Here is a 25,163-nt window from a genome sequence, read left to right as displayed (position 1 = left end):
TTTTTAAAAAAAAATCATGTACCTTTAGCTGAACCCTCATGCCTATAATTAGAGGACCATGAAGCCTTCTAAAGTTCTATTACAAACATAAATTGAATATTTGAAAAATATCTCAATTTAATCACTTTAAAGAGGAAAGCATAGGGATTTTAAAATTCAAGCCAATTAAATATCTCTCTCTGAAAAATGATTTGGAGTTTCTAACTAGACATTAAATGAGGAGCCAGAAGGCTCAAAGTCCAGTCTTGCAATTTTCAAGACAATACCTATAAAATGTCTGCAATAAATCCTACCCCAGTGTTTACTGGAAGGACAAAAGGAGATTATGTGTGTGAAAGTGATTAAAAATAATAAAGCACCATAGAAATAGAAGGTTTAACTGCTACTGTTATTACTGTCTGGGTCAGCCACAAGGTTCTGAAATTTCAATATACTAATGTAGGATGTTGCATTTCAATAAGAGATGAATTTGAAAGAGAAAGTAATATAAGTTCTACCACTCAAACATATTGAGATTCACATTGAGTTGCCCTAATTACCAGCACAAAGGCTGCTTGAAAGTCCATTTAGTCTCTTAAGTGAAAATAGAAAGTTAAATGAGACTTGTAATAGCACATAAAGCTCAATTCTACATTAAAACATTGCCTGAAGGAGGAAAGCCTTAGGGCACAGTCCTTTTCTGATAAAAAAATAATAATAATAAGCGCTTGAGATCCAGAGAGAAACAAAATTAAGGAGTGATCTCCCCTTGGTTGATAATACATATAATTATACACAGAACATTTCTGGTCTAAAAATAATACATTGCATAAATACATTTATATTTCCAAAGGGTTACTGGCATTCAAGGGCTGGTTCTACATGACGAAATTTCTGAAAAAGGATCTCCTGACAAAGTGGCCTTAACATTCATTCCCTTCAATTTGACTAAACTTTGGAAAGGATTCTTCATAACTATAGGTTCCTGACCCTCCTTTTCTTAGAGCATTTGCTTTAGAAAACTTGCAATTGTAAATTCTGGCTCTATACCTTTGAGATATAAATCTTCTACAACCCAGGACTATCTTTCTCCAGGACCTGGAGCCATCCCGTTGAAATGTAATCATGTAGAAAGATAGTACTCCTACCCCCAGTCTCTTTGTAAAGGTGAGAGCCTAACTTTAATAAATTCTAATTAGCAAACAGACTGATGTCTCTTCTAATGTCCCTCATTACTTTTCCACTAGATCAAGGCAACACTTCAAACCCCTCCCACCTTTTGTTTTGGAGGCACGGAGTTCAAATTTTCCCTTACATCCCAGTAACCTTGACCTCTATGGCAACAGTCCTAAATAAAGTCTTCCTGGTCTGTTTAAATTATCTGGTGCAATTTTTCAAAGACACCTTCTTCTGTAGTCAGAATTTTGTACTTGATCAAAAGCCACTGGAGCCACAGTGGAGTAATATCATTACTGAGTGGTCATTTAACATAACTCTCAAATATAATAAGAACTGTTACCCAATGGCTGATGGCAACTACTAGGTCTATTTTATTAAGATAACTGTAACTTCAAATTAAAATACAAATATCACTCATACTCCAGCATGTCTAAACATCTTCGCCTATCCTGAATAGCAGGGCTGGATCCCACCCATGCAAAGATCTGCCTGTCTCTTTCCAGCATCTTCATCAGACGATCTCTTCTTTGTATCACTAAAGATATGTTCTTTCCTATTTTTACCTCTCAAGTTGCCACCCTGTTCTAGGAGTCACTTGACTCCACTCCAGCTTATGTTTTATTTGCACCAGACAGCCTTCCTTGCTTATTCCAACCCTTATTGTCTTTCCTCTTCTACCTCTAGGACTCTTGTGTTCGGCACCACAAAATTTGGCAATTAAACATTTCCTACATTGACTGCCCATTCCTTGAATCTGGGACCATGTTTGTGCCACCTCTGTATCTGCATCAATGCATATGAAGAATGAGCTTGTGGTAAGTTGATAACACTGGGATCCAACTAATATCCATGATAATTATAATAGCATGGAATCTAACATGCATTGAATATCTTACTTCATATTTTTTTAACCTTTCAACAAGTGTATGACATAGGTACTTTTTTATTATATCCATTTTCAGGTTAAATAACTTGCCCCGAATCACACAGTAAAAGTTGATAAAACTAGAATGTTAATCTAGGCAGTCAGATTCCATAGTCCTTATTCATAGCTAGTACTTTATACTTAAGGATTTTGTAATATTTTAAACACTGGATACTATCAAACAAACATATCTGATTTTGTTTTAGAGGTACATTGTGCCTTTAAAAAAAATCACACTTGACTACACTCTTTTTAAAAAATGCTTTATTGAGGTATAATTCACATAACTTACAATTCAACCATTTAAAATGTACAATTCAGTGATTTTTAATATATTGACAGATAAGTACAACGGTCACCCCAATTGACAACATTTTTATCACCTCAAAAAGAAAACTTGTGCCTATTCACTATCACTCCCTTATCACTCAATCCAGCTGAGCTCTAAGAAATGATGAATCTTTGTCTCTACTAATTTGCTTCTTCTGGAAATTACATATACATGGATTCACATAATATGTGGCCTTCTGTGACTAGCCTCTCTCACTTAGCATAACGATTTCAAGGTTCATTTAGGTCATAGCACATATCAGTACTTCATATTTGCTGAATAGTATTCTCCTGTATGAATATATCACATTTAAAAATCCATTTATTGATGAATATTTGGACTGTTTCCACATAATGGCTATTACACTGCTATAGTCTTTTCTGTATAAGTTTTTGCATAGACATATGTTTCCATCTTTCTTGTTTATACATCTAGGGGTGGAATTGCTGGGCCCTATGGTTACTCTATGTTTAACAACTTGAAGAACTGCCAATGTATTCTCTCAGATGACTATACCATTTTACATTCTCACATTCAGTGCATGAGCCTTCCAATTTCTCCACATCCTCACCAACACATGTTATCTTTGGATTATAGCCATTCTAGTGGGTGTGACATAGTATTGTTATGGTTTCAATTTGCATTTCCTGATGTCTAAGTTTGCCAAATATCTTTTCCTTTGCTTATTGAGTGATCATTTGTACATCTTCTGTGGAAAAATGTCTATTCAGATCCTTTACCCATTTTTAAAATGAGGTTATTGGTCTTTATATTGAATTATTAGAGTTTATACATTCTAGGATACAAGTTCTCTATGAGATATATGATTTGCTAATATTTTCTCATATTCTGAGGTTTGTCTTTTCACTTAGTTAACAGTGTTCTGTGAAGCATAAAAATGTTTTGACTGATAGTTTAATTAATTAATTAATTAATTTTTGCTTATGTTCTAGTGTCATATTTAACAATCAATGCCAAATTCAAGGTCATGAGTTGTATCCCTATGTTTCCATCTAATAGTTTATAATTTTAGTCCTCATATAGGTCTTTGATCTATTTTGCATGAATTTTGTTTTTGATATGTGGAAAAGGTCCAATTTCAGTCATTTGTAGGTGGCTATCCTGTCATCCCAGCATTATTTGCTGAAAAAGCTATTATTTCCCTACTGAATTGTCTTGGTACCCTTCGTAAATCAGTTAACTTTAGTCTCTGGAATCTCTATTCTAGTTCATGGATCTATACATCTATCTTTACACCAGCACTATACTTTCGTGGTTACTGTTGCTTTGTAGTAAGTTTCCAAAATGGGAAATATGAATATTCTCACTTTGTTCTCTGTTTTCAAGTCTGCTTTGGCTCTTCTGGGTCCCTTAAAATTCCATATGAGTTCCTGGGTCATCATTTATGCAAAAGAGGTCTTTCAGGTTTTGAATGAGATTGCATTGATCCTGTTCACTGCTTTGAAAAATGTTCTTCTCTCAACAGCTGAATTTTCTAATCCATGAAAATGGCATATTTTTCCACTTACTTAGGACTTTCATTTCTTTCAAGATTTTTTTCAGAATATAGTTTTTGAGTGTGAATTTTGTACTTACTTTGTTAAGCTTATTCCTATGTATTATATTCCTCTTGATACTACTGTAAATGGAATTTTCTTAACTTCACTTTCAGATTGTTAACTAGAACTATATAGAAAAAGACCTGATTTTTATATATTGATATTTTATCCTTCAATCTTGCTATGCTTATTTATTAGTTTTAATAGATTTTTAGTGAATTCATTTGGATTTTTTACATATAAGATTATGTTATCTGCAAATAGAAATCATTTTAACTCTTCCTTTCCAATCTGGATATTTTTTCTTTTTCTTGACTAATTGCTATAATGACAACTGCCAGTACAACGTTGAATAGAAGCAGCAAAAGCAGACATCCTTGCCCTAGTTCTCATTTTAGGGGGAATGCATTAAGCTATTTTAGGTATGAGTTTTTCATATTTTCCCTTCATAAGGTTAATAAGTCAACTTCTATTCCTAGTTTGCTAAGTGTTTTTATTCTGAAAATGTGTTAGACATTGCCAAATGCTTTTTTCTGCATCAATTGACAGGACAACATGATTTCTACATTTGCTTCTATTGACATGGTAAGTTATTTGATTTTTTAATATTAAGCCAACCTTGCATTCCTGAGATAAATATTACTTCCTCAGGGTTTATAATTTTCTTCCTATTCCTGTTCTTATGATACATAATAATTTACATCAAATGATTGTTCTGTTTCAAAGTTACTTCAAAATAAAATTTTAAAAGTTGACTATCTTTCCTTTTTTGAAATGTTTGATAAACAAATTATGAATATCTGTACATGGGGTATTATATAACAATTTCCCTGAATTAAATATAAATGTGCTAAAATGAGTAATTCTTAAAAATAGTCAAGGAAAGATGAATTGAGTTGCATAAAGTACATGTATTTGAATTACATTTACATATATTAATACATATAAAAATACTAGAAAATGAAGATAATTCACACACTTCAGTATTAAGGTTATGTATGAAGATGAAGGGAGGGTAGAAGAAATAGGCTGAAGTATACAATGGGCTTAACTAGGTTTCAAATTTTCTTTTTAAAAATATGTGAAACAAAAATTAAAAATTTAATATTTAATAAATTTGAATGGGACTATTAGGCATTTTTAAAATTTCTTCTAGTCATTTGTATACCTATTTCATAATAGTAAAGAGGAAGGGAAACTGACCTGAATTTTACATGACACACTTCAGAAGTATGTAAATATAGGAATAAAATATCTAACCTCATGAAAAGAAATATTTATTTCTCAATTAATTGCTGAAATTTTTTACCAGTGATAGTTATAATACTCACCATTTGATGCTGTAAAATCAATAGCCACTGTGAAATTGATTTGCGTTCTAGAATATAAGTAAATAAGAATCATTAATAATTAATCTCATAGAAAAATGTTTGTTTTCTATTTGTGTTATCAAATTTTTTAACATCATTTAGTTTCCTAAATGTTACTAATCCTATGTTTAGGAATAATATATGTATGATAGCAGGGAAATTACAGTACCCACTGGATAGCATCAGGATAGGCAGTTTTAAAAGGTAAAAACTGAGCAAAATACTTTTATAACCATACAACTCTAAAATAAGAAATAAAGTGTCAGGAATAAAAATAGCTCCTTTTGGTAACAATAACTAAGTGAGGGGTTCATTATAAAGAAGTCAAACTGCAAATAATGATTTGCCAGTCTCCAACACCAGCATTTACTATCAATTTGCTTTTAAAACCATTCTGTAGTCATTGTTGAATCATTATACCCTTAAAAATGTGACACAGCAAAAATCATCTCTAATAATATCTTTCTTAAAGTAATTCTTTTCACAACCCTGAACACACAGGATTTTCTTCTGCATTCTTCTGAAATGAAGTATTTCAGATAAAGGTCTACCCCTCAGTACTTACAGTATTCCTGGATTTGTGAATTTATAGACATAGATAAATATTTATATAGATAATGTTGATTATATATAATATAAACTTTCATTTATATTAATGGAATAGGTTAGTTCCTGCTTTTTTTTTTCTGATAAAAACCAAAGAGGTGGCATTTATATAAAAAAAACTCACTTTTGTATACACCTAAATACTCTTTGCATATGTAACTCCACCTCTTACCAATGAAGGCAAAAAAAAACCACAAATAAGCAACAATGGTAGGATTACTGGGATCATCTACAATCATATATAATTTAAAAATTAATTTTAAAAGTAAATCATTTGAAAACATGGTACTATAAATCATCTTATTTTTAGAAACAAATTACTTTGGGCATATTGCACAACTTATTTAACACTTCGAAGTTTGGAACTGCTATTTAAACTGTCACTAATGATGATGATGATGATGATAATGGGTACTACAGTATAGGATCCCTTGTAGTTCTCTTAGTATAAATTATAGTGACATTTCCTTGTTTTTCTAAAAATTCAGCTTCAAAATCCCTAATACTATTCAGGTATTGAAATAAATTCACACATTTTTTCCCTAAGGAATGAACAACCTTTTGTGCTTTACATTTAATAAAAACTAATATAGAGTCTCTTTATAGTTATAGTTAATTTTTTTCTCAGTAGAAATTAGGTTTATAGGCTAAGAATATAGGCTAATTTGGAGCATAACACTAACAAGTATGAACCAAAAGGAGTAAAAAATTTTAGAAAATGAATATAGTGAGACTTTTGGGAGGACACTTTGAGATAATGAATCCCTTTGAGGAATTGAAAAGAAGAGCCACCATCAGTATATTGCTTCGTAATTCTGCTGCCAGGGAAAGAAGTGATTGTAATAAAGGGTATTACAGGTATATCAGAAAGGGTAAAGCTTTTAAGTCTGAAAGAACAGGGTTTGAATTCCAGCAAACCAGTTGCTGACGTTAGCCAAGTTTCAAAATTCTCAGAGGTAAGTGCCCGGCACATAATAATAGCAAGACCTGACAGACAAATTAAATAAAATATTATATCTTTCTCTATATATTTATTTGTAATACACATTTTACAAATATTATATATCATAAGCATATAAAATGTTTTTACTTAGTGTATATCAATTAACTTTATAATAATTTTTTAAAAAATACTATTATTCTCCTTTTACATCTATGCTCACAAAGCTTAATAACTTTGACACCAGTGATAAATGCCAGTATTGAAATCTGAATTCACATCTACCCTCAAAAACCATATTCATAAACTCCATACTACTCTATTTCTATAATTAAATATTTATAAACTGCTTGACTATAATAACATAATAAAAGAGAGTGATTATTATGTTACAAACATAAAAATGATACTATACAAATATCCTTCATGGTAAGAATGCCAGGGTACATTCTTGTGGTTGGGCAAATTAGCTCTTCTATCAAGTATGTTGTTCAATATACAAATCACAAAATTATCAGTACAAATGCCTTTTCATGTGATTTTTTTTCCCAAATGATACCTCTTCAGAAATGAACAATAACTCTGAGCTTCAAGAACATATGTTTCCCCTAATTATAGAGGTCAGTTTAGGTGTTGAGTCTTTGGTTTAATCTCCCTTAGGCTGCAGCGATAGATACCTTGTCTTGATTAAATTGTCTCTTGGAATAGTGTCTGCACAATGCTTTGCCAATGTTGGAACCTCACTGTATTTGTTGGGTGAATGAATGCATTCATTTTATGATGGTTTCTACTATGTCTCCAGGATAGCCCAAGATGTGTAGCATAACTACCAACTTCTTAGAAGCATTAGTTGCAGAGAAAAAGTTTTGATAATCGGAGATACAATGGTCCTTTCAAAGCCAAAATTGTGCCTAGCAAAACTATAAGGAAAAGCATGGCTACCAATTAAAGATCTATATTGTACATAAGAATTTTAAAAAAGGAGATATTTATTATTAAACTGCTTTACTGAAACCTCTAGCTAACAAAATGTCTAGCTGGCTAAATAAACTAAATTACAAAACCAAGCAGATTAGGTATCCAAAAAAAGTCTTAAAAAAAAAAAAGAATGTTTAAAAAGGAAAGAAGGAAGGAAGAAAAGAAAGAAGAAAAAAGAGAGTGAGGGGAGCCTCTTATTACACTATTTGGGTTTTCCATTTAAAAAACTGTAATTCAACATTTTTTGAGCATCTTGATTGCCAAGCACTGTGTTAAGAAAATAGGAGCAAACCAAAAACAATGCTGATCTCCTAGAGCTTATGATTCCAGCTTTCTACCATTAAAAGCAATGGCAAAAATAGCACAGCAGTTATCATTGAATTCATAATCAATAGCATAACCTAAAACTCAACTGTGCGTTTACTGTGGATTTCAGCTTATTCTTTCCCACGGTTCCCAAGTTCCCATTCATATTATAATGTATACTTGCCATACCAGGAGTCACATGCTATGCTATTTTGAAAGTATTAATGAACAAAGGTTTTTCTGAGAAAGAAAGCGTGCACGTGTCCTCGCGGACAAGTGGAGGCAGGAGTGGATGGGGCAGAGCAGAATATTAAGCAGCCTCGATGCTCTGCACAGAGCCCCACATGGGGCTTAATCTCACAACCATGACCTGAGCAGAAGTCAAGAGTTGATGCTTCACCGACTGAGCCATCCTGGCACCCCACTAATAAAAGTTTTAAAGAAAGTTGCTAACAATACTATGACTTTAGGCTATGAGACAGATTTCTTGTAGACTTTGATAAATGATGTATCATAAAAGTAAACCAAACAAAACATCTTCATTGGTAATCCTGTTACCCTTTCTCATTCTTTAATATTGCATGAAGCCTAATGTTAGAGGGAAAAAATTAATCACGCATCAAAGTAAGAAATCTGAATTCACACAAGATGACTCCTGGCAAAATGTTCATAAAATGATCACATATAAATCCTTGAAATATTTTGCTCAGGAAGCGTTACTTTAGCTGTCATTTTGCATTTTAGAAGCCGACAAGAAGGAGCAGAATTTCAAGAAATCTAGACAGGAGTATTACATTCTAGAGCATAAAAAAGGCATGCCTGCCAAATTTCATGAGTTAGTAGTAACATCTCATGAGACTTTCCAATGCATATATCCTAGTATTGCTAAATGCATACTTGGAAAATGTCCCTATTTTTCTCTGCCACCTTTCCAAAAGCTGTAAATGACAAATCAGATGTCAAGATGGAAGATTTAACTAGCACAGCAAAGATCCATAAAAAACGAGTATCTATATGTATTTCAAAGAAAACCACACATATGCCAGCATGCACCTGCGCACATGCACACACACAGTAATACCCTCTTAGACAACTTTTCTGTGGCTGTCATTACGAATTAATTATTGAGAACTAACAACTTTGGTGAGGGTGTGCGGAAGGACTGTTTTACTTTCTTCCCAATTTCAAATTCTGTTCAGCTTCACAAACTGAACATTATCAATATGAAAGAAGACCTGTCACCATCCTTCTTTATTTTTTTTTAAGATTTTATTTATTTATTCCTGAGAGACACAGAGGGAGAGAGAGAGAGAGGCAGAGACACAGGCAGAGGGAGAAGCAGGCTCCGTGCAGGAATCCCAATGTGGGACTTGATCCGGGGTCTCCAGAATCACGCCCTAGGCTGAAGGCGGTGCTAAACCGCTGAGCCATCCGGGCTGCCCCACCATCCTTCTTTAAATTAATCTTGACAAACTCAGGTTCAGATCCACCAGCCGCTGGAATTTAGAACTTTTAAATAAAACTGAGACGCCCACTTGGCTCTAAGATACCTCTTATTCTTGCCACTCTAGCACCAAGACTATGCTTCTGCTTTGATATACTGACATGCACTCTCATTCTGACTTCAGTTCTGGAATCTACTCTGCATCCCTGGTTTACCCGCTCCAGGCACCACCATCCTGCCAATCATTTCTACCCCTAGCTCACCATGGGCTAAATCTTAAATTGTTTCCTTTTTTCTTAAAGGTAGTTCGATTACCTAAATGACAACAAAGACAATTGCCTGATTCCAAATTTTGCTGCATCTTAAAAATTCCTTCTTCCCATGCCCAGAAACTACTCACAGGATTAAGTGCCCACAGCCAGTTAGATCTAGAATGAAGGCAAACTTTGAAATACACAAATGCAAATTCAAATATAAACACTTCCACTTACTTGCCACATGATCTTGGAAAAGCTATTGAAGCACCCTGCAGCTCATTTATAATAAGTAAATCATAATAAAACCTTCTCTGGATTGTTTTGAGGACAAGTACCTGTCCTTTAGTATGTAGTCAATAAGCAGTTGTTACGCTTCCTTGTTATCACCATTATCTATGCTAGCTTTTTGGGATCTGAGTTAGCATACTTCTTTGAAAACTGGAGTGTGCAGGGCTTATCAAATTTCTGGACCTACCAGAGTTTCAGGTTATTTCTGAGAACCTGACCCTCCATGTCAGATTTCCTTTCCTACCAGCTATTAAGGTCTTAACCTGCCCAACTCAAAACTGCAGCATGAATGATCTAACCTTGTTAGGAGGTATTATCTGGGTACTTCCTCCAACAAAATCTCTTGGTATGAAGTAACTGTAAGCTTTGACTCCTGCCTTAAATTTTCTTTTCTATTCTTCCAAACAGTCTGGATTTCTGATAGCTCAGTGAAATGGCAAAAGAATAAAAAGCAATGAGACAAATGATGTGGTTCTTAAACTATTTACACTAATACTGGTCCTTACTAAATCTAGTTTTCATCAATTACCAAACCTTTGTGTTTTCATTGGACTTTGAAGCTTGATTTCAATTGGTTTTTGTTTTTAACACAGTGTTCCAAGGTACAACTTCACAAGGTCTTGCAGTTCAAGAGCTTCTTCTCAACAAAGATATGCAAGATGGCCAACCTGTTTTCAACTCTTTAGGAAATATCTTATAGGTGACATAATCAAAATAAACAAATAAAACATCACCCTAAAAAAAAAAAAATAAAAAAAAATAAAACATCACCCTAAACAACAACAAAAAAAATGCAAGCACTCTCCACAATTTAAAGTGAGGTAGACATTGAAGAGGTAATCATCCCTAGTAGAAAGACTACGAACTTTTGAATCATAGATTGGAGCTTGAAACCCAGAATCACAACTAGCTAGCTACTTGTGAGTCCTCGGCAAAATTGCCTAATCTCTAAGCCCCAGTTTTCTCAAATGATAAAGAGGTAATAAGTATGCTGAAGAAGTCCTCTAATTAATAAAAATAAATCCCTGAAGAACCTGCTAATAACAAATATTCTATGTGCTCGAGGACAAATCTCCTGAGCAATCCATGTCATCCTGTCCTGGTTCATACTAATCCTTTCCTCTGTTGGGTCAGCAGAGACAGTTCTCTCTTAACATTAACACATATTTCTTTTTCACTAATCCTTCCCATAGTGTTGGTCAGTGACCCATTAAGGATGAGGTAATAAATAAACTCCCAACCAGTATAGGTAGTAGAAGTGCATTTTCTCTAGATAACTTAAAAACAATAATGCAATCTTCCAATCTTCAGTCTACATTTTACTGTAACCACAAACCAGCAATTCTAAGCAATAGAAGTGATAAAACTCTCCTGCTCTACCACAACCTGTCCACCAGAGAGAAACTATTCTAAAGATAGCGTGGCTGGAAATGCACCCTCTGATCATAAAACATAACTAAGAAACCGCCTGATACAAAACATCTTGTCAATATTTGGGCTAAATGAGTGCTAGTTCTGAACATGAAGCATACATGCAGTTTTCTCGGACTTTGAAATAAATGTCTCTGAAGAAAATAATCTGAAAAATAACATAAGCTGTCAATGAAACCACACTTAACTGGACCTGTCTGGCCTTTTCAAGCATGCATTTAAACATGTATAAAAATGAAAATCATGCATTAACCAAAACAAAGTTTCTGAGTCTTAATATTTGTAAAAGTTTCTTTTCTAAATCTTAGTTTAGATGAGTTTAGTTTACATATGATAATACTCGATGTGAATGTATTTATAGAAGGCAGAATGGTTTTGTTTTTATTAGATTTACCCCTATTTGGCGCTGCAGGGTTTAGCTCTCCACTGATTTGATGAATGCAAAACACTTGGGTGCCACAACAAGAAACACTATAAAATATCCTAACTTGTATATTCAGTTTTCAAAAAGAAATTGGATTAAGAAAAAAAACCCTCAAAAACCTTGCAGTATTGCATGTTCTGGCAAGATGTGCTCCCTGAGGCCACCTATCGAAAATAATGTCACCAACTTTATAAAACTAAGGCAAATATTTTACAATATCATTGCACTTGCTTCAAGTATTTTTAAGGTAAGAAATCCTTATGGAGATTGTTGATAACAGGACTTACTGATATTCAATTCAGCCTTAAAATAAGCAGGATCAAAAAGCCCATTTCAGCCTTTAAAATTAGCTTATAATAGGGAGGTAACTCTTTTTTATTTTCTCCTCTAAGACTTCTTACTTCTTTTAAGTGGAATATAAACTTTTTATCTATAATTTCAGACAAGTTTTAGAATCAGAATCAAGAGTTTGGGTTGACATTGGAATGGAAGGAATGTTTTGGTATTCCTCCAAAGAGAAGTGAACTACAAAAAATTACTGTTATTGATAAATTTTGTAAATTTGAATATATCTTTTTTCTCTCCACATCTCTGATAACTGGGACAATTACCACCAACAATATTATGAAGATCAAATACGATAAGACACATTGGAACTTTAAACAAATTCAAATTATTGAGAAAAATAGTAGCTAGCATTTACTGAGGGTTAACTCTCTGCCATTTAATCCACATAGCTACTCCATGATACACACTATTCTTTTTATTCCTATTTAATGTAAATGGAAACAGGTTATGCTAAAAAGAGGCAGATCTAGGATTTGAACTACGCAGTTCATATCAGAACCTGAATTCTTGGTCATGACTATCCACTGCCTCAGTTATCAGCAACCACATCTTTGCAATTGACTTGATTTTGGCCAAATACTTAACTATTAATTTTCCAGAACTTGTCCACTGAGCATCTAACCTATTACCCTCTTTCATGGTCTGGTAAGATGTGAGGGAAACAAGCAGTCCTATGCTTCTAATCTTGATCTCGTCTTTTCCTCCAAGTCACTACAAACCCAGATATGAGTTAAATGGAGATAATTTCTGGCAGAGGCAACATAAAGGCATTTTCTTATCCCAGAAAACCTGGTTCATCTGTTTTATTTGATGATTGTGGTATGCATTGTAGAAAGAGGAAGGTCACAAATGATAAAGTCAAGGAAACAGGTTTATAATCTAGTTCACTGAATTGGCATACTCCATTTAAAAATCCTATTTGTTTATAATGTTTCATTAAACTTAGAAATTTGGGGGAAAGGGTAGGAAAGTCAGGTTTAAAATGGCTTTCTCTTTTTTTTGTAAAAAAAGATTTTATTTATAATATTTTATTTATTTGTTTATTCATGAGAGATGCAGAGAGAGAGAGGCAGAGACACAGGCAGAGGGAGAAGCAGGTTCCCTGCAAGGAGCCCAACGCAGGACTCGATCCCGGGACTCCAGGATCACACCCTGGGCTGCCACTGAGCCACCCAGGGATCCCTTAAAATAGTTTTCTCATCCATCTGGATTTATTTAGTGTACTTGGTGTTCAGCTGTCCAAAAATATCTTAAAATTGCCAGTCTCTTTGAGAAAACAAGTCACAAACGAACAAATTAAAATGACACCAAAAAACTAGCAACCACTTAATATAAGTGGTGGGGACTTTTGCAGCTCATTGAAATCAGCTGGATGAAAGTTTGAGCTTTCTTCAAAGGAAGGAAAAGACAGTTTATAGTTCTGTAAGTTTCTAATATATTCAATAGTCTGATAAAAATAATGGACTAGAGTTCCATGTTGACATAAAATTCTGGTAACTTAGAGGGACACAGTATGCAGAATTAGTGATCTGTTTCCCCCTTCACCTGCCAGTCAAAGAGATGTATAAAACTATAAATATTTGTTCTTGATCATGTTAGTGGTGGAGTGAAGAGTTTTAGGAGGATTTAAGATACACAGAGGACTTAGCCAAATTGGTATTTATGATTCTGTGCTGAGATACTTATAGTGTAAGCCATTGGAAATATAGAAACATGTATTTTATAAATATTTAGAAGTCAATAAGCCCATTTTACAGATATTAATAATCATAATAATGATCATCTAAAGCAGAATCTTAGATTTCAGAACAGTATGACTTTATATGAATCTGACACTATCCTTATTACTAGTTATCAGATACTCAATGCCATAGATTAAAGATTACTGAATAAATATCTTTAGTTCCCAATTATATCAGACTTTTAATATTCAAAATTATTTATTAAGAAGCAAACAGAAATATTACAAAAAAAAAGAAGCAAACAAATACATGACCCTGGGATAAATATACAAGAGTGTAATTTTTTAAAAAATGGCCCTAGGGTCAACAATCCAAAAGAGACAACCAGTTTTTACTATCTACAGAGAGACCTCCTTTGTAGGTATCATTCTTCTATTTAGAAAATAAAACTCTTTCTGACCTGAAGTTATAAAATATATCTTATGCTCCAGGAAGAGCCCTGTCCTGCTTAACCAAAAAAAAATCCTAAAAATTAGATTTTTGTTTCAAAGAATATTTGCTTAAAAATTGGCTGATTTAGAATGCATCTGTCTCATCTGCTCACGGTATACCTGAATTGTAAGCCTGATAATTGCAGCTAAACAGAGTGTTTGAGGAACTGAGACTGTGAATGAAAAGTAACAAGCTAACAATATGGTTTCACAAACAATCAGGGTTATATTTTCATGTAAATATCTACATCAGTAACAACTAAAATAATGGAAACCTAGAATATCCAATACTAAAAATTAGGTCTACAACGTTTCTTCAAACGAGAAGATATTAAAGGACTTTGAAAACAATTCTGTGTAGTATTTAAATGTGTTCATTCCTAACTCTGCATAATTTCTACTTGGATTCATGAGAAAACAAATAACATTTTTTATAATTTTCTTTTTTTTTTTTAATTTTTTTTTTAATTTATTTATGATAGTCATACACACAGAGAGAGAGAGAGAGAGAGGCAGAGACACAGGCAGAGGGAGAAGCAGGCTCCATGCACCGGGAGCCTGACGTGGGATTCGATCCCGGGTCTCCAGGATCGCGCCCTGGGCCAAAGGCAGGCGCCAAACCACTGCGCCACCCAGGGATCCCCATTTTTTATAATTTTCTATTGAATTTTTTTGTGTGTGAGATGAAACAAGAAGATAGATGAAATTTAAAGGGCAATTTAAGGATTGCTTTCTAAGAGTTTCAACATAAGCAGTTAGTCCTACATATGCTGTATCAGTCATCTGTTTGTCCTCTTTCCCTTTTCCCATGCTCCTCATACAACTGAGGGTCAGGGCAATGTTCTCCAAATTAGTGCAGAGCACAAAATGAATGCAGGGAAATCTCAACTATTTTGGAAAGCCCAGAGTACCAATTTTTACTCATATTTTATACGATGATTGTTTGACCTTTTTTTTTTTTTTTTAAGATCTCTACCTTTGTTGGCTAGGGTTCAGCATGATCATAACTTAACAGTAGTTTCTCCTAGATTAGAAAGGATACAGTAGGGGCACCTGGGTGGTTCAGTCACTTGAGCGTCTGCCTTTGGCTCAGGTGATGATCTCAGGGTCTGGGATGGAGCACATGGGGCTCCCTGCTCAGTGGGGAGTCTGCTTCCCTGTCTCCCTCTGCCCTTCTCTCTACTCATGCTCTCTCTTGCCCTTGCTTCTCTCTCAAATAACTAGATAAAATCTTAAAAAAAAAAAAAAAAGAGCATGGTGAATAGGTTCCTGAACTGATGCCACCCAAATTAGCAGCAGTGATGCTAACCCAAGTTAGCAACAAAAACAACCCACAGACACTGGTCACAAATACTGATGTCTTAGTATTTTAGGTTAAAAGTGAGTAGTTACTCCAATATATTACAGAAACAAAATGGAATTGAACACTTGGTTCCAATCACTTTTGAAATAACATACTTATTCGGAAATATGGTAGAGCAACTCTTCAAAAACCTACCCTTGATAAACCCACAAATCTTCAAATGTACTAATAAGACCTCCATAATACTACTTTGAGATGTTTGGTTGATTGCAGTCCTAAATGTCAGGTTATTTCATTGTTCTTCTTCAGTGTAATCATAGGATAAAAGGCAAGACCAGATGGCTAAATTAAGAAGAGTCTCATTAGATGTGTGCTGAAGAGGAGTTCTATCAAAGACTGAAATGTGAATACTGGAGTTTAGCTGAAGTGTTGACTACACTTAAAAGATGTAGCTGCCAGCTATCTTTCTATCTTCTATCCTCAGTTAAAAATACTCAATTCTTTTAGGTGGAACTAGGGGAAGAAGGAGCAGAAGAAAAGCAAAAAAAAGTTTCTGAAACCTAGGCTTCCAAAGACATGAGCTTTTTTACAAAAGACACCATAGTGGCTAACGAACAGAGGTTTCACAGATAAAAACTGACAATGACATATATATCATCTATGAAGTTTTAGCAAAGATAAAAAGGAGTTCCACCATTTACTAAGGTAAAGATATAGTAAACTTTCATATACAAATGAAAGTGTTAGGAGTGTAAATTATTACTACTCTTTCAGCAACACAACTTAGAAATCTCTAACAAATTATAAAATACACATACCATTTTATCCAATAATACTATTTCTAGGAAATGACCCCTTACACATGCTTAATGACATGCATAAAAAGTATGCACCAGGGTTTTACCATTGAACCTGGTTTATAATAAGAAAATAAAATAAAATAGATACAACTAAAGTGTTTATCACACAAAATAATTTATTTTATTTATTTTATTTTTTTTAAGATTTTATTTATTCACTCATAGAGACAGAGGGAGAGAGAGAGGCAGAGACACAGAGGGAGAAGCTCCATGCAGGGAGCCTGAGGCGGGACTCGATCCTGGGTCTTCAGGATCACACCCCGGGCTGCAGGGAGCGCTAAACCGCTGCACCACTGGGGCTGCCCACACACAAAAAAATTTAAACCAAATTATATACTTTCATATGATGGAAGACCATTAAAATAAGGTAGATACATAAGTACTGATGTGGAAATATATATACACAATATATTTAATGAACAAAATACACATTATAGAATATTGTACACAGTGTTATACCAATGTTACAAAAAATAATTATGCATTCTGCAATAAACAAATATGTAACTAACTATATTATCTCTATAAGGTATGATTACAGAGGATCTAGCTTCATACTAAATTATGTTCATTCACTTTGACTAACTTTTCGTTTTACTATTTCACATTTTATGTTTATAATGTGAAACACAAAGATTTTTATGATTAAAATGTGAGAGACAGGGCGTCTGGGTGGCTCAGTGATTGAGCGTCTACCTTTGGCTCAGGTTGTGATCCCGGAGGTCCTGGGATCAAGTTTCGCATCAGGCTCCTCAGGGGGAGCCTGCTTCTCCCTCTGCCTAGGTCTCTACCTCTTACTCATGAATAAATAAATAAAACTTTAAAAAGTGTGGGAGATATAACACTTCTTTCCTAGAAACATGAATATAAAACACTAATAAAATAAAGTAAAAGTATTTTATTATTTTTGAAAAAAGTAACAATGAAGAATATCAAATATAACTAAAATGTTTAACAGTTTTCAGAATTTGTTAAATTGTAAGAGATAGGAATTCTGATTGATGTTGTTCAAAAAAGTCAGTAGCCATTTACTGAAACTATACATAATTGTCATTTATTACAATTAATCCTAATTTGAAATGAGTGCAGCTCATTATGTTCTACTTTGCTATTATTCAGAAATTTTGTGTGATTACATATCTGCTTTTTATATGATTTTCCATCATTGTAGTGCATTTATCTACTTGGAGGTTGAGATTTAGCAAGGGCAGAAAGCTCAAAATGTTACAATGTCTAAACAGGTAGGAAAAAATTGACAAAATCTATCAGGAAAAATAAAAATAATGTACTGAAATATTTGGATTAGATGTTTGTAGCTACACTTTCACCTGGTTTTCATATTTGTGTTCTTTCAAACTGTTATAATTTGTTATTTTCATGCAACTAGGGATTTTTAAGAAAGATAGGAACATGAATCTCTACTCTTCCTTTCTTATAATCAGTACCCATCAGGTATTCTATGAAGTAAATATCCTGATCAATCTCCATAATCAATTAATTCAATGTTTCTAGAGGGCCTCCTTGATTCACTCTCAACTCTGGTCAAACAACATGACCCCGACCGACAGACCAAAACTTTTTGCCCTTGCCACCACTGCTAAAAGGTTAGCCAAATCCATGTCACAAGTTAAAACATTCAGCTCAACTCAATAAAACCTGTTTTTTTTTTTTGCAAAAAGCCTAGACATTTCAAAAAGGAATGTCTGAAATATGAAAGATGGCTCCAAAAGCATCCATAAATCTCACACACAATTCCCTGAACAGATTAGGGACGCTTTGAGAACAAAGAGGGGATTTTACCCATTCTCCGAGCAAACACTGCAAAAGAAATTTCTATAAAAATTCAAAATGAGGATGATTTCACTCTTATAGACACTGCAATAACTTATTCAGTCCTCAACCCCTTTCTGTTTTCCAATCTCCTGCCTTGGAGTAGAAAGGCATTTACCATCTAATGGTAATCAGTCACAAAAAAGAAAAAGGAAAAGAAATGTTTTTAGATTTGTCTTCTCAACATTCAGAATTCCTAATTCTACCTATCTGTCCAATTCTACTCCAATCAGCCCACTGCCCTCCCATTCCTAAATATACTCTCTGATCAATTACAGGCAACTTCCTCTACCAATAGAAGACATATGATTTCAATTTCCCCAACAACTGTTCAAATTGATCCATCAAAGCCCTTAACCAGTATTAAGCAGTATCCTTCAAGCCCTATGGCCATTAAAGGAATAACTCTTATTATTCAAGATTAAAAAAAAAATTTTACCAACTGAAGATTGATCATCCCCACTACAAGACCTTGCAATACAAAACAAAACAAACAAACAAACAAACAAAAAAAAAAAAAACAAAACAAAAAAAACCTTGCAATACCCTCATCATGCCAAATAAAAAGCCCATAACAGAGGACTGCATTTTGGTCAAGACCTTAGGGCAATCAACACTATATTCATACCCGATCACCCTACATCTTGACAGTACATCCTCCTTTTTAATATGCCCACTGAAACAACTACTTTTTCTGTCATGGACCAATACAGTGCCTTTTGCAGCATTTCCTTTGGCCCCCAAAGTCAATACCTTTTGCTTTTACAAAGAACAATCACAAAGACACTTGAACAGCCGTACCGAAGGGATATACCAAAAACTCTATTTCTCTCAAACCCTCCATGGTGACCTGAAAGATTTCAATTTCCCTGGGAAATCTATACTATTACAATATATAAGCAATCTTTACGGGGTGTCTGAGTGGCTCAGTCAGTTAAGCATCTGCCTTCAGTTCAGGTCATAATCCCAGGGCCCTCGGATCGAGCCCTGCATTGGGCTCCCTGTTCAGTGGGGAGTCTGCTTCTCTCTCTCCCTCTGCCTGGTGCTCTGCCTACTTGTGCTCTCTCTCTCTCTCTGTCAAATTAATAAATAAAATCTTAACTTTTTTTTTATATTTCCCCACCCTAAAGGCCTCTTTATAGACACTAAACATCGTCTTCAACAATTAGCCAACAAATGACATAATGGAAAGATAAATTTCAATTCTGTTCTGCCTCTGTCAAATTCCTAGGCCACCTTTTAACATCAGATGGGCTAAAAATAGAACCAGACAGAATGACTACCATCACCCTGTTCACTCAATCCCAGACTAAATGACAATAATGAGTTTCCTGGGCCTTACTGAATCCTGTCACCTTTGGATTACCAATTATTCCCTCATACCTCAATCCTTAAACCTCCCTACTGGAACCATTCCAGACCCTATTCCAAGGCCTCAAAGAGACCCAAGAAGGTTTTATTCTTTAAAAAAAAAAAAAAAAAAAAAAGTTTGTCTCTTTTCCAACTCTAGGACACCCTCATTACCAACTGCCCTTCTTCCTTTTTGCTCATGAACTTTCCAGTAGCACTTTGGGAATCCTGACCCAAATCCTGATCAATTGTTGGCATATGGAGGCCAAGAATGCCCTGCAGGATATTATAATCTTCAACTAGACCCTGTGGCCAAAGGTTTTCCTCCCTGGCTCCATGCCCTAACAGCAGCCTTTACACTCCTTACTGCCACCAAAAAAATAGTACTAGACTCTCCCCTATAGGTATTCGTTCCATATACAGTTAAAACTCTCTTAGATTCCCACCACACAGAACATCCTTCTGCCAGTCCACCTATCCTTTCTAGCCATTTCACTCTCTTGTTGTCCTCCTCTCAAATTGCTGTCATACTTTTCTTACCCCTCAAAGATTCAACTAACACAACTGCATCCTTGTCACTGATTCATTATTTACCCCAATTAAACCTTCATAAATCCCCCCCCCAAGTCCCCATTTTACTTGGTTTATCGATGGATGTTACATAAAAATGAACAAGGAAAATACAGTGCAGGACACTCTATACGATCCACTGAAAAAATTTTCAAAGCAGGCTCCTTTCCCTAGGCTTGTTAGGCCCAATAAGCTGAATTACATTCTAACAAGTGTATGCTAATTGTTAATAAATAAAGCTCTCACTGTCTATAGATAGCATATATGCTTCTGAGGTTGCCCAGGATTTTGGTATGCTCTGGAAACAGGGTTTCTAACATTCTCTGACAGTCCATAAAAACAAAGCTTCTATATTAAAACTACCTGACACCTTCTCTTTCCCCACAGCTTAGCTATTATAAAAATTCAAGCTCATTCCAAATTTGATATCCCTGAAGCCAAGGGCAATCATGCTGACCAGGCTGCCAAAAATGTGGCACTTCAAACCTCCAACTCACAAACATCTCCCTATATGACTTTCATTCCCTTAACCCTGTTACTTAAAACAAAACAAAACAAAACACACACACACACACACACACAAAAACAAACAAACAAACAAACAAACAAACCCTCAAACATCACTGAAGGGGAAGATGGATGAAACAAGGTTCCTAGAAGGATTTCTCCAAGACAACGTTTGGGTGGGTCCAAATAACAAACCTGTGCTACCAAAAAGAGCCCAGGAACTCTTTTTAAATGTATCTATGACACGACACCTCGGAGCACAAATAAAATGGTCCAATGGACACACAGTTCTATTAAATGCCATCTCGAACTCTTGCCCAACAAATATTTTGTGCAATCCTACAAAACCATATTGCACTGCCTTAGGTCAATTTCCTCTTCCAACAGGCCTTCTGACATCTGGCAAATTGATTTCATCCAGCTTCCTCCATTTACCAAATAGAAATGTGTATTGATAATGATCTGTATGTTTTTTCACTGGGTCAAGACATTTCCTTGCAGGCAAGCCAACTGCTAAAACAGTGGTCAAAAACCTATTAGAAAAAAAATCACCCCAGTTGGAATATTCTCAAAGCTACACAGTAACCAAGGAATCCATTTCACTGTTTAAATTGTCCAAGAGATCTGCAAAATCTAATCCATCTTTTAACATTTTCATTGCACCTATCATCCTTAATCCTCAAGATTAGTTGAACACACTAATGGCATAATCCAAACTCAACTAAGTGATCTGGCCATAGGCATGTTGGCCCCTTGGGGAAGATTTGCTTATCATAAAGCCACACTGTGTAATCCAACAAACGTTCTAGAGGAATTACCCCACAATACTGCTTCAGCCCTACAAAACTTACAATTATCCTTAGACTCCCTTGCTTCAGTAGTCCTAGGCAATCAAACAGCACTGGCCTACCGGCTGGTTGAATAAGAGGGTGTCTGTATTCTTGCTAATATCTCTTGTCGCACCTGGATAACTACATCCTCCAAAGTAGAATTAGAAATTTAAAAAAATTTTCACACAGGCCTCTTGGCTTCACCATATCAACAATCCCACCTTCAATGAAATTTGGAATTACATTAAAAGTTATCTACTATCATCCAATCTCTTTAGTTGGTCACCTGACAAAACAGAAAACATCCTTCCATCTGGACTACAATACTGGATGATACTATTAACTTGGGGATTAAGCATCTGGTTGCCATATAAAATACCCTTTGCTTGTTTCAGAAGTGTCTCACTTTCTTCTCTTCCGCTCCCAAGCTAATGATGATGACTGAAGCTTCTGTGTATACTGTTCCAACTCCATGCCCTTATGCCCCTTACAATGGATGGATGGACCCCAAGAAGTAACCAAGCACTTGGGCCACGAAGGACTCTACCATACAACTGATCATGGTAACCTTTTATACACCAATGATCAAAAAGAAGAAGTGAAGAGGAAAAGGGGCAAAGGAAAGTAACAATTCTGAGTCCATCTCTCAACTGCCACCATTTTTGCGTAGTTCAGAGAAGAATCACCACTTCCTGGAATCATGATAATCATCTTGAGGTTAGACACCTGGAAAATTTTCCCCCAACCCACAATACTGAGCAAAAGAGGTCAAATAATCTCTGAGCAAACCACACCAACTGAAATTTCTTCCTCGCTGTGGTTTCAAGTTTTAAAAACACCACCTCCTCTCATCCTTTTGGTCAAGCACAATGTGACTGAGTTGGGTTGTCCCTTATTATAAACCTAAATAAAGATTTGTCTCCTATTTCCTCACTCATAGGCTCATTCCTGAAGTTTTTCTTTAACAGCATTTTTCTGGACTTTAGTACCTTTCCCTTTAACTTTATTGAAACAGCCACCGTAGCTTCTGTGTCTGTGTAGCCAAGTGGCAGGTTGCAAGATGTCCATATATAGCATTGATTTTGCATTTAAGCAAATTATCATTTTGGGGTTTGTTTTTGTTTCCTTAACTAAGAGCAAAAGGGTCAAGCTCCCTGTGTTTTGGTAAACTGTCTTTGTTCCTCTAGCCTCTTCATTCTTTTATCCCTTTCTTCTACCTCATGACATTCTACCAGTGAACTAGTTACTGGAAAAAAAAATTCTAGGGGCATCTGGGTGGCTCAATGGTTGAGCATCTGCCTTTGGCTCAGGGCATGATCCTGGAGACCCGGGATTCTGGCTTTGGAATTAAGGTGATGCTGCTTCAGAGAACGAATGTGGGAAGTATCTGCCATCTCTTTCTATCTTCAAACACCTTTAGGAGAATAGGTAGATTTCTTCTTTAAACTTTTGATAAATTCCCTGGGAACCATCTGGCCCCTGGACTCTTGTGTCTTGGGGATTTTGTGACTGCTCAATTCTTCCTCCCTGGTTTTGGCCGTTCAGTTTTCTATTTCTATTTCTCTGTTTCCAGTTTTGGTGAGTTTGTGGCTTTCCAGGAATGCGTCCATTTCTTAGATTGCCTAATTGGCGTATAGCGTTCATAATAGTTTTTAAAATCGTTTGTATTCTTCCTTGGTGTTGGTATGATCTCTCCTCTCTCTATTCAGATTTTATTAATTTGAGTCTTCTCTCTCTTCTTTTAATAAGGCTGGCTAATGGTTTATCTATCTTATAAATTCTTTCAAAGAACAACTCCTGGTTCTGTTGATCTGTTCCACAGTTCTTCTGGTTCCGATTTCGTGTGATTCTGCTTCGAATCTTTATTATTCTCCTTCTTCTCTTGGTGGAGGATCTATTGCTGTTTTTCTCTAGCTCCTTTAGGTGTAAGGTTAGCTTTTGTTTTGAGTTCTTTCCAGTTTTTGAATGGATGCTGTATTGCGATTTATTTCCCCCTTAGGACGGCTTTTGCTGCATCCCAAAGATTTTGAAAACGGTTGTATCTTCATTCTCATTAGTTTCCATGAATCTTTATAATTCTTCCTTAATTTCCTGGTTGACCCTTTTATCTTTAGCAGGATGGTCCTTAACCTCCATGTTTTGAGGTCCTCCAAACTTCTTGTTGTGGATTTATTCTAATTTCAAGGCATTATGGTCGAGAATATGCAGGGACAATCCCAATCTTTGGTATCGGTTCAGACCCGATTTGTGACCCAATATGGTCATTTCTGGAGAAAGTTCCAGGTGCGCTGAGAAGAATGTGTGTCAGTTGAGTTGGATGTAAAGTTCTGTGATATTGTGAAATCCATCTGGTCCAGTGTATCGTTTAAAGCTCTCGTTTCTTGGAGATGTTTTGCTAGAAGACCTATCAAGTAAGAAAGAGCTATTGAAGTCACAAGTATAAGTGTATTATTCTAGTATTTCTTCCACTTTGGTTAATAATTGATTTAATTTGGCAGCTCCCACATTCGAGCATATATATTGGAGATTGTTAAGTCCTCTTGTTGAATAATCACTTGAAGTATGATAAGTGTCCCCTTCATCTCTCACTACAGTCTTGGGGTAAATTTAGTTTATCTGATATAAGGAGGCTACCCCTGCTTTCTTTTGAGGACCATTCGAATGGTAAAGGGTCTCCAACTCTTTATTTTTCAGGCTGTAGGTGTCCCTTCTGTCTAAAATAGTCCTTGTAGACAGCAAATAGAGGGTGCCTGCTTTTTTATCCAGTTCCTGAACCCTGCGCCTTTTGATGGGGTCATTAGAGCCGTTCACATTCAGAGTAATATTGAGAGAAATGAGTTTAGTGTCATCATGTTATCTATTCATCCTTGTTTTGTGGACTGTTCCACGAACTTCTTCTAAGGGGAATTTTAAGAGGCCCCTTAAAATTTCTTGCAGAGCTGGTTGGAGGTCACAAATTCTTTCAGTTCTCTGCCTGTCTTGGAAGCTCTTTATCCTCCCTTCCATTTTGAATGAGAGCCTTGCTGGATAAAGTATTCTTGGTTCATGTTCTTCTCATTTAGGACCCTAAATATCCTGCCACCCCTTTCGGCCATGCCAGGTCTCTGTGGAGAGGTCTGCTGTTACCCTAATACTCCTCCCCATAAAAGTCAGGATTTCTTGTCTCTTGCTGCTTAAGATCTTCTCCTTATCTTGGAATTTGCAAGCTTCACAATTAAATGTCGAGGTGTTGAAGGTTTTATTGATTTTAGGGGGGATCTCTCTATTTCCTGGATCTGAATGCCTGTTCCCTTCCCAGATTAGGAAGTTTTTCAGCTAGAATTTGTTCAAATACATATTCTGGCCTCTGTCCCTTTCGGCGCCCTCGGAACCCCA

At 35.4% G+C, this 25,163-nt stretch overlaps 1 protein-coding gene across 3 annotated transcripts in view; it reads right to left on the bottom strand.

Moving 5' to 3' along the window:
- CPNE8 (copine 8) overlaps positions 1-25,163 on the bottom strand; it is a 360,644-nt gene that overhangs the window by 138,466 nt on the left and 197,015 nt on the right. For all 3 annotated transcript variants that reach the window (XM_025455580.3, XM_025455581.3, XM_035707441.2), the window contains one exon: positions 5,305-5,351. In XM_025455580.3, the coding sequence (XP_025311365.1) occupies positions 5,305-5,351 (47 nt within the window). The remainder of the gene's footprint in view (positions 1-5,304; positions 5,352-25,163) is intronic.

The sequence above is a fragment of the Canis lupus genome, chromosome 27, assembly GCF_003254725.2.
Source record: "Canis lupus dingo isolate Sandy chromosome 27, ASM325472v2, whole genome shotgun sequence".
Lineage (NCBI taxonomy): Eukaryota > Metazoa > Chordata > Mammalia > Carnivora > Canidae > Canis > Canis lupus.
Note: the sequence above shows the minus strand (reverse complement) of the source record. Positions and strands in the feature narration are given on the sequence as shown.